Raw genomic sequence first — 17914 nt, 5'->3', positions numbered from 1 at the left:
CTTGGGCAGGGGGGAGGGGTAGGTTGCAGTATGGGGGCGAGGGATAGCTCAGTGGTTTGAGCATTGGCCTGCTAAACCCAGGGTTCTGAATTCAATCCTTGAGGGGGCCACTTAGGGATCTGGGGCAAAAATCAGTACTTGGTCCTGCTAGTGAAGGCAGGGGGCTGGACTCGATGACCTTTCGAGGTCCCTTCCAGTTCTAGGAGATAGGTATATCTCCAATTATTATTATTATTATGCGGCCCAGGACCCTTGCTGGTGCTGGGGGAGGAGGTTTGGCGGGGCCAGCAGAGGCTTCCTGCCCAGCTCCGAGTACCTGCAGCTCCTAGGCAGCGTAGGCAGGGTCCAGGGCAGGTGCTCCACTGCTCCCACCACAAGCGCTGGCTGCTGCAGCCCCCATTGCCTGGGAACCACATTCGACGGGAGCTGCGGGAGTGGGGCCTGCGGATGTGGGTAGCACGCGACGCAGAGACCCTGCTGCCCCTCCATGTCCTAGAAGCTGCAGGTCATGCCAGTGGGAGCTAGGGAGCCCCCCCCCGAGGTAAGCGCCCCCCACTTCCCAACCCCCTGCCCCTAGTCCTGAGCCCCCTCCCACACAGCCAAACTGCTGCTGCAGGCCCAGGGCTGCCCAACCCGGGCAGCCCCTGAGCCAGCACCAGCCGCTGTAGGAGTTATGGAGGAAAGTCACAGAATCTGTAACTTCTGTGACCTCTGTGACAGACTCGCAGCCTTACTCATAGGCAGCCCTCTCCCACAATGTAGCCTAGGTGTGTGACCTCATGATTTCCCACTTTCTATTTTGCTGGGTTTGCTCTCAGACTTACATCAGTGAGGGACTTGAGGACTGCTGCACCGGGTCTTATGTGGCTATCTCAGTTTTGGCTGTAAATAATGTTAACCAAGGAGCCTGCTGCATGTTGTCCATGCGGCTGCAGAATCCGGTCCAGCAGTTTCTGGAAAGTTCTTGCTTCCCTGTGGAGGTAAAAAGGCACAGTGCAGAATTGATAAACCCAAGGCTTTGGAAAAATTGTTTTTTCCCCTGCGATTCTGGTGTCAAGGGTATCTGCCTGTATCCCATCCTGAGGGCTAAAGTCGTTAGTATGTGGCTGCTCCTTGCTGTTCTAACAGCTCATCTTCCTTTATGCATTGTGTTGAATTTTCAAGTTGCATTATTCTTTCAAAAATCAATGCAGAAGTGTGTTGTGCCTTCAGGGTTTGGGATGAGCACAGTGGCTTCTCCATTCATAGTGCTATTCTTCTACTAATTGTAGGGTCAGCATAGCCCATAGTATGTCCGGAACTGTGTCCCATATTTTCTGGGGGAGTGGCAGACGAATCTCTTGGGCACATGCAGTCTTATGGTGATATGCTAGGTGGGTTTGTCCTAGTAAGGACGAGAACACTGGGGAATGCGTCGACTAGTTGCTGCACCTTGGCTTTTTGTTCAGACTGCAGCTGCTGTCCTAGCCATACGATCTCAGATGTTTGTGTCAAGGATGCCTACGGTCTTAATTTGTGCTCTGGAGGGTAAGGGTTATAAGAAAACCCTAGTGGTCTTCCAGGCTTGTAAAAGATTCACATGGTAGATCTTTATTTTGGCTGTCGGACCCCATAGTCAACTGGGGCCCACCTGCCTCACCACTTCAAAGGGCCCCTACCATTGGGCCAGAAACCTGAGATTTTGAGCTCAGCAGTAATAACAGTGTCTAGGGCTATCAATTAATCAAAGTGAATGCCTGCAATTAACTGAAAACAAAATTAATGCATGAATTTTTTTAATGCGTTAATCGCATACCTCTGGATGAGGAGGGAGTCAATGGCAGCAAGGGGCTGAAGCCTCAACCTGGAGTTCTGGAGGCAGTGGGTGAATGGGGCTAAAGCTCTGAGAGTGGCTGGAGCCCGGAGCCCCAAGGAGGACCAAAGCTCAGAGTCCCCAGCCCAGAGTCTATATTTGAAAATAAAACATCCAAAGATATTTAAATAAATGTTATTCTGTTATTTAACAGTGTGATTAAAACTGCAAATAATCGAGATTAATTTTTTTAATTGCTTGACAGCCCTAATCATAAATGAGTTCCTGGTTTGAAAACCTGCGATCAGGCCCCTTAATTGTAAGCCTTTTCTTGGACCTACTGGACTTTTACCAGGTTTTCCATGGCAAACATAAAATCATAGGTTTATTACTTCTGGGGGAATTCCACACTACTGTGCAGATACGTACTTAATGAGCTGTGCATGTTTGTAGTAAGCTGCCACCACTCTCCGGTCTCCCAGCTCTGAAGGCAGCAGCACAGGATTAAGGGTGGCATGTTATGGTACTGCCACCCTTACTACTTCACAGCTGCTGGCGGGGCGCTGCCTTCAGAGCTGAGCACCTGGCCAACAGCTGCTGCTCTCTGGCCACCCACTTCTGAAGGCAGCGCAGAAGTAAGAGTGGCAATACTGTGACCTCTCTAAAATAACCTTGCAGCCTCCCTGTGGCAGGACACCCAGTTTGTCAGGACACCCAGTTTGAGAAATGCTGGTCTCCCCCGTGAAATCTGTAATAGTATAGGCTAGGGGTTCTCAAACTTAGTTTGCGGCTTGTTCAGGGTAAGCCCCTGGTGGGCCATGAGATGCTTTGTTTACCTGAGCATCCACAGGTACGGCCATTCACAGCTCCCCGTGGCCGCGATCCGCCGTTCCTGGAAGCGGTGCAGGCTATAGCCCTGGTATAGGCTAAAAGCACACAAAAGACCAGATTTAACGGGGGAGACCAGATTTCATGGTCCATGAGTTTGGTAGGCCCTAGATATAACCCCCAATGAACATTATTTCTATGAGCCAAAGCTTAAATTCACCAGATCTTCCTCTAGCCCAAGGTGGAATGGATACTAAGTAGCCTTCCCTGGAGGCCTGAAGAGCCCTTAAATGTTGCTTTTCCTGGACTACTTCCTTTTGATTATTATAAACTCTCTTTGTCCTGCTTGAGGAATCTCTGAAAAGGCAGAAAGTGTTGTCCTTGCCCAGTGGAGTTTGTGTCCAGCACTCTGATTCTTTGGAAGGCTTTCTCTGCTTAGAGGAGCTTTAGAACTCATTCTACCAGGACATTAGTCACCTCTTTCATTAAAAGTGGGGAAGTTTCTGTGACTAACTCTGCTGGTCTCAGTTTGCACAATTTCTCATGGTTACTAACTGAATCTATCCACATTGGTCAGATGGTTCTCAAAGTAGTTCCCACTCAGCCCAACAACGCCTGACTGTTTCCTGTCCTCCTCCTGTCTAGTTCTTTTTGTGTTTAATTTTTCCCCCGTGGGCATAGTCACTGTTGATCAGACCCATTGTATATATTGGTGGCAGCCATAGCAAAGAAAAACAGATTTCTTACACTTGCTGTGCTTGCCACAATGTGGCAATATGCACCCACTAAGAACATACAAATAGGCAAAAAAAGGGGAGGGGGCTTTGGCAAAGTGGCTGCTTAGTTAGACTAGAGCTGTCTGGCAAAAAGGCTTCTCTCTAGTTCTGGAAGGTCTTACCTGAGAAAAGATTGTCTGCCTGCCAGCCGGCCTTCTTAAGAGGAGGCATTGGGTGTGAAAAATCATACTACTCGGTTGGCTAACACCTGCTAACAGATAAGAGTATAACCACCTGAATTGTAATTTTTCCAGGACACCAGGTCCAATGCCTCTGCTCTTGTGAAAAGTTGGCCTTGAATCTTTTAATCACTACATGTCTTTTCCTTCGAAAGGTGGCACCTCTCTCATTGTTCCGGGGCATAGTTTAATACTGATTCAGGGGAAAGAGTGCTGTCTACTGAATTAGCAATACTGTTTGCTATATTAGGTCTTCCATACACCTACTAGTCAGACCTTACCTGATTTAGTTTGAGAACAGAGAAGACTACTGAACTGTTGTATGCTTTTGATATGAGGCATGTTGACATATTTAAGGTTTTCGTTATTAATTCTTTCAGGAGGAAACTTACTCCCATGCATTTCAAGATGCTTTCTGTTAGGCATTATAATGGACTTTAATTAATATAAAAGCAGGTTTTCTTAACTGAAATGGTGATGAAGCTCAAAGGATATTAGTCTTAATCAAACAGGATTAATTTTGCTATAGAAATTCTTGGGGCAGATTCTCCTTTCAGTGCACATAGCTTATTAATGCTAATCTGACATAATATCATTTTTGTAGGTTTAGAAAAAAAATAACTATAACTTATAATTCTTCTGGCATGAATCTCATTACATGTCAGTCCCAACCAAACTTTTTTTGCATCAGACATTTAAAAAGTGTTACTATTTTAAATTACGTCTCCAGTTTTTTTTTTAAAATTCCTTTTCTCTGTTGTTTGGACACCTTGTGTTTTAAAATTATGGTTGTGAAATATCACTATTTAAAATACGTTTTCTTTTTAAAGGGGAAAAGTGTAACTCCAAAACCGCTCTTTTTTTCTTTTCCAGACAGATCTGGACTATGTACACAGTGTTGTAGCAAGCCTGGAAAAAGAGTAAGTTGTGGGGGTAGTTTTGTTTTGTTCTCTTAACAAAACTGTGGTGTGAGGGAAATGTTTTGTTTACTTCCTTTTTTTCCTCAGGATTGTTTTGGTTTCAGAAAAAATAAATGCATGAAGACAAACCAAGGGGAAGTAATTAAGTAGGTTAAACTGTAAAACAGTAAATGGGATTACGTGGATTTGGCGTGACATAAATGGATTGGGTTGGCATGACATAAATGGATTCTATGACATCTGCATTCATGGTATCCTTTGCAGTAGTATGCTCAAACTGAGCTATAGAAGGGAAAGCCCAGGTATTTTAAAAATTGACATTATTAGATTAACTAGACCAGGGGTAGGCAACCTATGGCACACATGCCGAAGGCGGCACGCGAGCTGATTTTCAGTGGCACTCAGAGTGCCTGGTTCCTGGCCACCGGTCTGGGGGGCTCTGCATTTTAATTTAATTTTAAATGAAGCTACTTAAACATGTTAAAAACCTTATTTACTTTACATACAACAATAGTTTAGTTATATATTATAGACTTATAGAAAGAGACCTTCTAAAAACATTAAAATGTATTACTGGCACACGAAACCTTAAATTAGAGAGAATAAATGAAGACTCGGCACACCACTTCTGAAAGGTGGCCGACCCCTGAACTAGACTATAGTGTAAAGTGGAGGAGTTATTGTTCTGGAAGACTCACTTAGGAAAATAACTTTTATACTAGTTTTGTTTTATGTTGCTTGTTTAAAAAATTCTACTGCCGTATTATTCTGTCAACATAAATTAAGAATGTAATTTTACCAGACATAAATCCTGCATATCATAAAAGTTAGAAGATGAGCCCTCATTCTGATGTATTGTGAAGGTAACATTATACATTTGTTCCAAATGATTACAAATATGTTTTATGTCAGACACAGTAACTGCACCAATAATAAATAAATAAATGAATAGTCCCACTGCACTTATTTACTTGATGTTTCTGATGATAGATTTTCTACAGAAATCAGTTCTGGCTTGGTGGAAATAATATCCCCACCTGCGACTTACTATCCTGATTTGACAAATTTAAAAGAGACATTTGGAGACTCAAAAGAGAGAGTCAGGTAAGGTTTTTTCCCTCAGAACTTTCTTGTTTATGTAATGCCAGACTGAGTGTGAATTCTGGAAACATTTTTTGTATATACTTTAAATTATGTGGAAACAAGGCCTTAATTCTGCAAAGAAAACCGAATGGGTGAATCCCTGCATCCACGTGAAGCACTACCTGCATGTTTTTTTCTTAAGGATTGAAGCCTAAATGTTAAGCTTTGTGGGTTTCATTTAATGTTAAATTCTGGGAAGGTGCAGTGGGAGTTCAGAATATAACAGCGTATAAGATTTTTTGTTGCATAACATCATGTAGGTTGTCTGTTCTTGTTTTCTGTTTTCCTTCATGCTGTCAGGAATAAAACAATGTATGAAACTCAACAGTATTGTTCAGTTACCATTTGAAATACCCAATATATTTTTAGAGAAAGCTCAGATAGCTGCAAGAGATCAAATTCAGTTGGGTCATTCCTCTTTTTGTGTTGCAGCATACGGAGGTGGAGGGGGGAGGGAGGGAGTGGGAATTGACCTGTTTTTTGTGGTTTTTTTCCAGACAGAGGCTTTCCTGAGAGAATAATGCCAGATATAATTGTTCTAACATTCAAATAATGTGTAATAACTTGTCATCCTTTGTAGTGCAATTCACTATGTATTGTGACATTTTTTATTTTATAATTCCTTGACTTTTTTTAACATTTAATTTCAGATGGCGAACAAAGCAAAACTTGGACTATTGTTTTCTTATGATGTATGCCCAGAAAAAGGGCATTTATTATATTCAGGTAAATCGCTGTTCTTTGATGTGTAAAGCTATTCAAAGATACCGTGGTGATGGGCACATCATAAAAGCCTAAATCGAATATAAATAGAATGATTATATATTTGTAGGGTGATTGCTATTGTTATTATAGTATTAGTGAATGTGTATAAGTTGAATTACATACACTGTCTAAACTGGAAACCCAGTTGTCTATATGCTTAAGTGTGGCCAAAAACTGCTAATGTGGCAAAAAACATGAAGGAACACTGACTATTTAATTTTGCTTTTTTCATATGCCAAAGAAAGGGGTAGGAGTGGAGCCTCTATGATGCAAAGAAACAATAGAATAGCTGTTGATGGAAGTAGAGCTCTAGATGTTGCATTATTTTTAATTGGTTTTGAAGAGATGTAGATACAGACCGGTAAGTCTAACGTCGGTACCGGGCAAATTAGTTGAAACAATAGTAAAGAATAAAATTGTCAGACACATAGAAAAACATAAACTCTTGAGCAATAGTCAACATGGTTTCTGTAATGGGAAATCGTGTCTTACTAATCCATTAGAGTTCTTTGAAGGGGTCAACAAACGTGGACAAGGGGGATCCGGTGGACATAGTGTACTTAGATTTCCAGAAAGCCTTTGACAAGGTCCCTCACCAAAGGCTCTTACGTAAATTAAGCTGTCATGGGATAAAAGGAAAGGTCCTTTCATGGATTGAGAACTGGTTAAAGGACACGGAACAAAGGGTAGGAATTAATGGTAAATTCTCAGAATGGAGAGGGGTAACTAGTGGTGTTCCCCAAGGGTCATTCCTAGGACCAATCCTATTCAATTTATTCATAAATGATCTGTAGAAAGGGGTAAACAGTGAGGTGGCAAAGTTTGCAGATGATACTAAACTGCTCAAGATAGTTAAGACCAAAGCAGATTGTGAAGAACTTCAAAAGATCTCACAAAACTAAGTGATTGGGCAACAAAATGGCAAATTAAATTTAATGTGGATAAATGTAAAGTAATGCACATTGGAAAAAATAACCCCAACTATACATACAACATGATGGGGGCTAATTTAGCTACAACGAGTCAGGAAAAAGATCTTGGAGTTATCGTGGATAGTTCTCTGAAGATGTCCACGCAGTGTGCAGAGGTGGTCAAAAAAGCAAACAGGATGTTAAGAATCATTAAAAAGGGGATAGAGAATAAGACTGAGAATATATTATTGCCCTTATATAAATCCATGGTACGCCCACATCTCGAATACTGTGTACAGATGTGGTCTCCTCACCTCAAAAAAGATATTCTAGCACTAGAAAAGGTTCAGAAAAGAGCAACTAAAATGATTAGGGGTTTAGAGAGGGTCCCATATGAGGAAAGATTAAAGAGGCTAGGACTCTTCAGTTTGGAAAAGAGAAGACTAAGGGGGGACATGATAGAGGTATATAAAATCATGAGTGATGTTGAGAAAGTGGATAAGGAAAAGTTATTTACTTATTCCCATAATACAAGAACTAGGGGTCACCAAATGAAATTAATAGGCAGCAGGTTTAAAACAAATAAAAGGAAGTTCTTCTTCACGCAGCGCACAGTCAACTTGTGGAACTCCTTACCTGAGGAGGTTGTGAAGGCTAGGACTATAACAATGTTTAAAAGGGGACAGGATAAATTCATGGTGGCTAAGTCCATAAATGGCTATTAGCCAGGATGGGTAAGAATGGTGTCCCTAGCCTCTGTTCGTCAGAGGATGGAGATGGATGGCAGGAGAGAGATCACTTGATCATTGCCTGTTAGGTTCACTCCCTCTGGGGCACCTGGCATTGGCCACTGTCGGTAGACAGATACTGGGCTAGATGGACCTTTGGTCTGACCCGGTACGGCCTTTCTTATGTTCTTATGTTCTCATTCAAACTGGTGTGTGAACGCACCCTTTCTTTGATAGTTGTAAGATACAGTTAAGGCGCCACACCTAAAACAAGGCTTATTAGATTTTGTCTAGAAACTATCACCATGTGGACAGAGGGTTCCACTGGGTATCGTGTGAGAGAACACACACAAACTGAGAACAGACAAGAACAGAAAGAGAGGCAGAGGTAAAAAGCAAGAAAGCCAAGCAGTAGCCTGTGAGCACAATGTGACTCTGGAAAAAGCTAGAAAGAGAGTTTTGAGTCTGGTGTTGGCTAAAGATGCTTAGGGGTGTAAACTAAGGAAGTGCCCCTTTTGTTCTTTGTTCCTCCTATGTTCAGACAAGCAGGATTTTGTACAATCCTTGTAAATAAACAAGATTGCATCAAGGAGATCAGTTTTACTTGCAACTGGAACATTGCCAGAGCCCCGAAATTTGACTAGCTGCTCAGATCAAAAAGGGATAACAATACCAATATTGCACTCTACATTTAGTATTTAAAAATAGCATTAGCAAATGATGACCTGATTGGCTTATAAGGAATCATGGCCATGAAGAAATTTTCAGTTAGATCTTACCATAAACATGTAGAAATAAAGGTGTTAAAAGCTTACTAAAAGTGTAAAGTCCCTTCTCTTTATTCAGATTCTGCACAATATACCTAGGTCCTTCAGTGTTGTCCTGTAGTATCTCTTATCAGGATGGCTGAAGGCACCTAAACTTTGGCCTTCTATCTCACAGTACACCAATGGATGCAGTTATAAGACAGTAATTTTAGAATTTAACCTATTAGGAAGATTTGGTCCTGCCCTTGGGTTTGTACAGCACCTACCACAATGGGACTCCTATCCTGATTGGAGCCTTTGAATGTTACCCGAATACATATAGTAAATAAGAAGTAATGCACGTTATGGCCTATCTTATTTTCACACTGTGTTGAATCACTGAAACTGGTTCTTACCAATTAATTATATTTGTGACAATAAATACATGAAGAAGAATAAAAAATCAGTGTTGAGATTCATCTTTTTCCCCCCTACATTTATCTGTTTATTTCTCTTCCCGTGTAACTTTTGTGGTCCTCACAGTTGACATGCCATTTTCTGTATTCAGTGTTGTTGTCATGTTGGTCCCAAATATTAGAGAGAGAAGGTGAGTGAGGTAATATATTTTATTGGAGCAACTTCAGTGAGACTGGAAATAAGAGCTCTATGTAAGCTTAAAAGCTAGTCCCTCTCACCAGCAGAAGTTGATCCAATAAAAGATAATACCTCACCCACCTTGTGTGTCTCATGCCATTTTGTAGACTATTGTGTTGTCATCTGCTATGATGTCAGTTTTGTTACAAATAATACATGTATTCATGTGAAGTAAAGCAAACAATACAACCAATTAATCTATATCTGGAAACTCACACTTAGTCTTTTGTGTGCCTACAAACAACACATGCGATAGGAGGAAACATATGTACGGATACTAGTATTCAGCACATCCATTATGAGCAACAGTTGTAAGCAGAAGTGGGCAATTTTGGGGATAGAGTCCAAAACTCTCACTACTATGGAACATTTAAATTTTTTTAAAAAAAATTTTGTTTAATCATGCCAGTATTTGCTCCAAAACATAATTCTAAAATGGAGATCATTCTGCTTTGAATTATGTAAACATTTCTTTGCTTATTTTCCATGATAATCGCTTTCTACATTTGCTGAAACAATTGCTATTGAGGGAATGGGACTATAGCTTCTGTTTTCAAGCTGTTATTTTTATTGGCCGTTATAAAATGCACACATAGGAACCTACAGTTTCCCATCTAAGCAATGTGCAGGGAAAATACAAAAAAAAAATTATAGAAGTTAAAAGATGGTGCTTTCCCTTTTGGTACAGTTCTATTATATGCCAGAAAGTAGCAACATCAAGCAAATTCACTACAGTAGTTGTGTACTAAAGTATTTAATATTGCCACAGCCTTCTGATCAAGGATGAGAGATTATTATTGATAAACTATAATCTAATAGCAGTTAAGTATCAGAGGGGTAGCCGTGTTAGTCTGTATCCATAAAAACAACAAGTAGTCTGCTGGCACCTTAAAGACTTAACAGATTTATTTGGGCATAAGTTTTCGTGGGTAAAAAAAAGCCACTTCTTCAGATGCATGGAGTGAAAATTACAGATGCCGGCATAAATATACTGACACATGAAGAGAAGGGAGTTACCTTACAAGTGGAGAACCAGTGCTGACAGGTGGACCTGATAATTTTCACTCTATGCATCTGAAGAAGTGGGTTTTTTACCCACAAAAGCTTATGCCCAAATAAATCTGTTAGTCTTTAAGGTGCCACTGGGCTCCTCATTGTTTTTTTGTTGTTGTTTTTTAACAGCAGTTAAGTACATGCGGAATGGAATCTTTATCTGGATATTATATGCTTGTAAAGAGAAAAGTTTTTTAAAACTATTTCCTATCCAGTTCACGCTTATGTGTTCCCAGATAGTTGATGTATATATCCCTGGATTTTTGCTATAAAGAGTCTCCAAATTAATTATCCTCAAATAGGTGGACGGTGATCATGCTTCTACAGTAATAATTCTTGTGTATGATGCCTAGATACCAGGGTGGTGTTTGCACTAGAAATCTATGGATAAATATATTTTAGGACTACTTTTTCCTTGCTTTACTTTTTCTTTTTGCGTTGCTCTTCCTGCTTTGTGTTAATACGAGTGTTTGATTTCCCTAGCTTGAAGATGATATTGTTGTCAAGCAGAATTATTTCAGCACGATAAAAAATTTTGCACTTCAACTTTCTTCTGAAGATTGGATGATTCTAGAATTTTCTCAGCTGGGTTTCATTGGTAAGAAAAATGTCCAGTTTAGTAGTTTGAAAAGAAAAAGTTCAACCACAGAATCTCTGATTAATAGTGCTGTGACCTCAAAACTACCTTTTTTATACTGGTAATGGAACAGGGAATAAAAATGGATTGACTTTTATGGCTATATGCTGTAACTATACACTACAATAATTGCGGTTACCTATGGATGTTTGAGTCAGAATTAAGCAGTGGAAAATGAGAACACTTTTATAACTAAAAAAATAAGTTACTTTAAAAAATATGGAAAATCAAAATTTAAATATGTCTTATTTCTAATTATCTGTCGGCAAAATAAAAATGACATTAAAAGAACATTGCTTATGTGAAGCAAAGGGACAAAAATCAAGAAAACTCACCCAGCCCAAAGTTACTTTTATGTCTTTTTGCCATTAGAGACCTCACAAGTTTCCAAGGGTCAGCAGCCATAAAAATTAGTCTCTTTTGCAGAAAGGTTCTATTCTATCCTCCCACTTCCACTTGGAGCAACCATGTGACTTCCAGAGCCTGTCCCCTTTCTAGGGATGGAGTCACAAATACCACTTGTTATTTACAGTGAGTAGGATAATCACTACAATGTTGAGACAGAAAATGCAGAGTCCGGAATCTTAGCAGGTTGACCACCACTATGTCATGAGAGTAATTTTAGTGTTCTTTGTTTCCTACACAATAATGAATTTTATTGAGAGGCACAAAACTTACATAAATGCAACTGAAAGAGCTTTCAAAGGAATTTAACACTTTGAAAGTTGATACAACTAGAATCACAGTCTGGTTTGATCTAACTAACCATAATGAACTAGAACCACAGTGACAAAATTGGAAACTGATTCAAAGAAGCTATGATACTTTTCCATTAGTCAGTCAATGTTACTGATCCCAAATACAAAGATCATAAGTTGAGCCCAGAACAGGAAGAAGAATCTGAAACGTGGCTAGTGGAATGTAACCCTGAGGTTTTTTTCATTCTTTTCCCACATTTCAATTAAAGACTCAGATCTCTACCTACATATTTGTTTGCAAAGGAAGTTGTGTCTCAGTTCATAGTATTAAGGTGGTGGGAAACAGTGAATGTAAAATTATACTCTTGATTTCAGAATTTTGTCAATATTTAAAGAACCTGCATTCCCCTGAAGTCAGCTTAGTATCAAATGTGTTTTTATATGTTCCTCTCATGCACAGGAAGTGGGGGAGATATAACCCTTAATAGGCAGGGCTGTCTCTACCCATACACAAAGTATGCAGCTGCATAGGGCACCAGGAAATTTGGGGCACCAGGAAATTTGGGGCACCACATTTCCTAGTGACCTGCGCAGCTGCGTGCTGCTCCAGCCCCTAATCCGCCTCTTCCCCATGGCCCCCACCCCTGCTCTTCCCCAGCCCTGCCCCCACTTGACCTCTTCCCCAAAGCCCCGCCCCTGCCTCTTCCCGCGCCTGCTCCACCCCACCCCCACTCCCTGGAGGACTGCTGCAGGGGTCAGGACTGCACTCACCGCGTGGTAAGTGGAACGACCCAGCCCCAGCCTGCTTCATTCCCCTGGCTCCCTGCCTTGCCTCGCTGCTGGTGAGTGCTGGGGGGAAGATAAACCTTAATTATGAATTTTACTTGTGTTTTGGAATTTGCTTCACAATCTAACCATTCTCTTAATGTAGGTTTTCGTATGAAATTTTGTGGTTTTTACAAGTAATGTAAAATTAATTATAGATTTTTCTTAATTAGCATAGTACAATCTGGAATGTCTTCTGGCATGCAGGAGCTTGCAGTCTGCAGTTTTGTAAGACTGAAAAGGCAAAATATTTAAAATTTACCATGTGCTGAATCTTTAGTTTTCACTTGCAATTTGGGACATGCAACATATAACTATATGAGTAGAGCCCTACATGGATAAAAAATGTGTATCTGTATCAGATCCCAAACATGGTCTACGGATATAAAGTGGCGATCTACAGATTTACAGGACTCTAGGTATAAAATTTGGATCTGCATCCATCCACTATCCGCAAACATGGTCCATGGCTATAAAGCAGATATCTGCAGATTTGCAGGGCTCTACTTATGAATAAGGCTATATTTTAGTCATGGGTATTTTTAATAAAAGTCTTGGACAGGTCACAGGCAGTAAACAAAGTAAATCTATTTCCCCATGTTTATTCCCCCCTATACTGTTCCTCACAACTTCTTGTCAACTGCTGCAAATGGATCATTTTGATTACCACTACAAAAAGTTTTTTTCTTTCCTGCTGGTAATAGCTCACCTTAAGTGATCACTCTGGTTAGAGTGTGTATGGTAACACCCATTGTTTCATGTTCTCTGTGTGTATATTTCTATATCGTCCTACTGTATTTTCCAGTGCATGCATCCAATGAAGTGGGCTGTAGCCCACGAAAGCTTATGCTCAAATAAATCTGTTAGTCTCTAAGGTGCCACAAGTACTCCTGTTCTTTAGGCAGTAAACAAAAATTCATGGCCCGTGACCTGTCCATGAATTTCACTATATACTCCTAACTAAAACTTGGGTGGGGGGCCGCAGATGCTCTGTGGGGGGTGGTCCAGGGGCACTGCGGGTGCTAGGGGAGGTGGCCTGCGACCCCACTGGTGCTGGGGGAGGGGGTGGGCAATGGCCTGGGACCCCCGCTGGTGCTGGAGGGGAGTCTGGATGGCGGCATGCAGCCCAAGACCCCTGCTGGTGCTGTGGGGGAGGATTGGCAGGGCTGGCAGGGACTCTCTACCCATCTCCGCGGGTCCTTGCACCTCCTAAGCAGCAGAGGGGCCAGGGGACTTCGCGTGGCTCCCTCCACAAGCACCAGCTGCCCGGCTCCCATTGTCCGGGAACTACAGCCAATGGGAGCTGCGGGGGCTGCCGGCACAGGCAAAGCGCGGAACTCCCCTGGCTTTTCCACCTAGGAGCTGCAGGGCCATGCAAGTGGGAGCCGGGGAGCCCCCCACCCCAAGGTAAGAGTCACCCTGCACCCCCCAACCAGAGGTGCTGGAACTAGGATGTGGGGGGGGGGGTGCTGCAGGACCCCCAGGTTTAAAGTGGTTTCCATTATATACAGGGTTTACAGTTTGAATCAATGGCTCTCAGCACCCCCACTATACAAACTGTTCCAGTGCCTCTGCCCCCAACCTCCTGCCCCTAGCCCTGAGCCCCCTCCCACACACCCAAGCTGCTGCTGGTGGTCCAGGGACGGCCTGGCTTGGGAAGCCCCTGAGACAGCACCAGCCGCTGCAGAGTGAATCTGTGACCTCCATGACAGACTTTCATCCTTACCAATGAGTTACTTTTTAAAGTATATTTACAGATCATCTGTAAAAGAGACACATTTCTCTCCTGACGCCTACCGTTGGGGAATAATAAATAAGCATTATTTATTACAAGTTGCTTATTTCAGAAAGTTTCTGGTTAAATCATGAGTAAAACTATTTGGAACTCAAAGATTAGAAATTGAGTTATGCCAGATTGCCTGTCTGTTGGCTTTTCTTTATATGGATTCTGAAAATAAATACTTTTAAAACTAAATTAATTAATTGTCTCCAGCTGCTCTCTCTCTCCTTTTTATCTCTTGCTCTCCCATGTATTTTATTTACTGTTTACTCCATTCTGTAACCATTTCATTCAGATATTATTGCCAGTAGGCTTTCAGCAGGATTTAACCATGACTACACCACATCGTAACAGTGTTTTTTATTGAGTGTTAAATCAGGAGTCTAATGCTCCCAATTTAGCTACTTATTCTATTTTTAAGTTGAGTGAATTTAGTATTCATGAAAGTGTGTGATTAATAGCATTGTCTAGAGACATATAGAGATAGTGTAATCATCCGTAGTGCAAAATTCTTTACGCAGTTATCATTATTCTTGATTTGCCTTATCTCTGCTATTCCATTTCTGGTTCTTTATGTGGACACATACTACAAGTTGTACAATTTTGGTAACAAAAGATGTAGGGGCAGCCAAATAAATCACTATTTACAACTTGGGATGAGATTTATATCCAGATCTCCAAAGGCAAAAGTCTAGCTTATTGACCTGTTATATCACTTTGTCCCTATCGATCTAACTTAGAAAAATAATAATTGAAATGTTAACAGAGATGTGGCTTTAGCCATACTCTGTTGAAAGCCTTAGCTATCTTACAAGTTCATTTATAAAAATGGTATTTTGTTTTTGTTAAAATTTGTCTTGGCTGTAAATCTTATTTATGCATACATCTAATCTATTTTTTTAAAAGTGCGATAGAAAACAAATTGTTTATACACAGAGGTGACAAATTCATCTTGTTGATAAGGGGTTTTGACTGACAGACAAAAAACCATAGCATTCTACCGTCCATACATCATAGCAGAAGTTTCATTCTTTGTATGCTGTGCTGAATATGTAGTCTTTAAGTGTTGTCACTTAAACTAAATAAATTATAAAGGGTGGAATTCTGTGCTTCACCTCTAAGAAGCACAGCACAGAGTCATCAGTTTTGAGGTAAGGGATGCCTTCCCAATTCTGGGCTGCTGGGTAGTCCATGGTATATCATAGGCAGCTCTGAGGACCTGTCTAAACTATGGCGGCCTGTCTCCAGCGGTCTGTGACCTGCAGCAGTGCTCAGAATCTCTGCCATGCAAAGTGCTGCAGCCCTGTCCTGGACATCCCCTATGCCAGGGCTTGCAAGGGAGTCCTCTGAAGGCAGCCTTACAACTGCATTCCACAGTTCTATGCTGAGGGAATCCTCCCATGGTTGGATTTAGAGGTTTTTAGAACCCCTAATATGAAGGGGCCGTGGAGCAGGGGTGAGGAGCTCACTCAAGTTTTTAATTTTTTCCAATTTAAAATATTGGGAACAAAAAGTTAACTTTGGATGAGTTTGGACTCTAATAACACCAGCTGCCAGACAGATTCGGTCAATGGATCCATTTTAATATTAGCCAAAGAACTTCAGTAATTTGCGGAATATAAGCATAAAGAATAGTTTAAAAGTTTTTCACTTTGAATGTGTTTCTGGAGATATAAAATTAGTTTTAGAAACATTCTGATCTGTGGCTGTAATTAACTCTGTGTTTAACATGATGCTTTTACTAAAGATTTTAAATGAATGATTTAGATATCTGTAATTCAGAGAAGAATTAAAACAAAGTTTTCCTCTTGAATTGTATCTTTTACATTAATACTGACCAACAAAATACTATGCAGTCAGAATAGTGTAATTTACAATAGAGTTAAACTATACTGAGACTCTAATGGACTAATAAACTAATAGAAGGTCATAATAGGTAATAGTAAATTTTCCACTGTATACCTTTTTTGAATCCCACACTCTCATTTGCCCTCTTCTCCATATAAACACAAAATTAATATTTTTAATATGGAGAAATAATCTTCAACCTTGTATTTATAATGGTTTACAGAAATCTGGTCCTATTTTAAGTTTGACTTTTGTATTCTAAAGTTCTCTGTTCTTGGAATTGTTGAAAAAATCCATATTTATATTGATTTGTGTTTTATTATACAAGTTGAGTATTTTAATGATGATGGGATTTGTAATATTGTAAAGAGCTGTTTTGTGAAGTTTTCCTGTTTACAGTTTTGCTCACCTTATTGACATTTGTGATATCAGCTGGGATTTCCAATTGTGAGATGGTAATACAACTTGCCTTAGCACAAACAATATGGTCTCTAGGCTTGTGATCTCAAAAGAGTTGTTTCAGAATAACTATTATTAATTTAGAGTAATATCTTTACAGGTAAAATGTTCCAATCTCCAGATATCACTCTTATTGTAGAGTTCATATTTATGTTTTATAAGGAGAAACCTATTGATTGGCTCTTAGATCATATACTCTGGGTGAAAGTCTGCAACCCTGAAAAAGATGCAGTAAGTTCAATTTTTATTATGTAGCTTTTAATATCGCTTCTTGATAAAAAGCTTTACTTTCTGTGAATCCAAGAGGTAGTATGTGATGTGCTGATTCTTTTCATGTTTTCTTCATATCCCAGTACAAATCTCAGTCTATGTTTAGATCTGAATCTGTGAAAGTTTTGGAGACCTCAGAGATCAAAGAAATGGCTTTCTTAGATTTCTTAATGTTTCAGATTTGGGAGGCTTAGAAATGCATTTTTGGGGGAAAACAGAGATCAACATTTTTTGTGCCTAGAAGTCCTAAGATAACTAGCAGTTGCACTAGCTATATTTCACATTCTGCAGCAAAATTATTTGAGTCCACTTTAATTTTTTGAAAATAATTATAAAGGTTCATCCCAGTAGCTCAATAGTAGTGCTCAATACTTCAGTGAAGGAGTCCTTCATTGAATATACAGTCTTGGAGTAAATTCCTGGTCCTTTTGAAGTCAGTGAAAGTTTTTCCATTGACTTCAGTAGGCCAGGATGTCACCGAGGGTTTCTTCGTCTTCAGACTATCACATCCATGTGGAGGTAGTTCTTGTAGCCCTATAGCGAGTATCTCATGTAGCCACACAGAAAGCTCTCTGTCCAGTGAAGAAGCAGTATTGACTGATTCAATTAAAAATCTCATCCAAGTCTCATTAACCAAAAGAATGATGGCTACAATATGGGGGGAAAAAGCTTCATCACCGGGGTGCTATTCTGCTTGTGTGTTTGCCTGCAGAGTGTTTCCATGTTAACTTTACACACTGCTTTTTTTGGCTGAGGTTTTTGTGTATCAAAACTCTAGGGGTAAAATTCACACATCAGTGAAGGGGCCAAGTGTAGCTGAACCACTTCAGTTCTCCTGCATGGGCAGGGCAGCTGTTGAGAGAGTATATAAAAGGGACTATGTGCATGGCAAAGTTGGCACG

At 40.5% G+C, this 17914-nt stretch overlaps 1 protein-coding gene across 5 annotated transcripts in view; it reads left to right on the top strand.

The window, feature by feature from the left end:
• Positions 1-17914, top strand: part of MGAT4A (alpha-1,3-mannosyl-glycoprotein 4-beta-N-acetylglucosaminyltransferase A) — a 133937-nt gene that overhangs the window by 76931 nt on the left and 39092 nt on the right. For all 5 annotated transcript variants that reach the window (XM_045005496.1, XM_045005524.1, XM_045005487.1 and 2 more), the window contains exons 6-10: positions 4449-4495; positions 5486-5599; positions 6289-6364; positions 10979-11093; positions 16843-16973. In XM_045005496.1, the coding sequence (XP_044861431.1) occupies positions 4449-4495; positions 5486-5599; positions 6289-6364; positions 10979-11093; positions 16843-16973 (483 nt within the window). The remainder of the gene's footprint in view (positions 1-4448; positions 4496-5485; positions 5600-6288; positions 6365-10978; positions 11094-16842; positions 16974-17914) is intronic.

The sequence above is a fragment of the Mauremys mutica genome, chromosome 1, assembly GCF_020497125.1.
Source record: "Mauremys mutica isolate MM-2020 ecotype Southern chromosome 1, ASM2049712v1, whole genome shotgun sequence".
NCBI lineage: Eukaryota > Metazoa > Chordata > Testudines > Geoemydidae > Mauremys > Mauremys mutica.
Note: the sequence above shows the minus strand (reverse complement) of the source record. Positions and strands in the feature narration are given on the sequence as shown.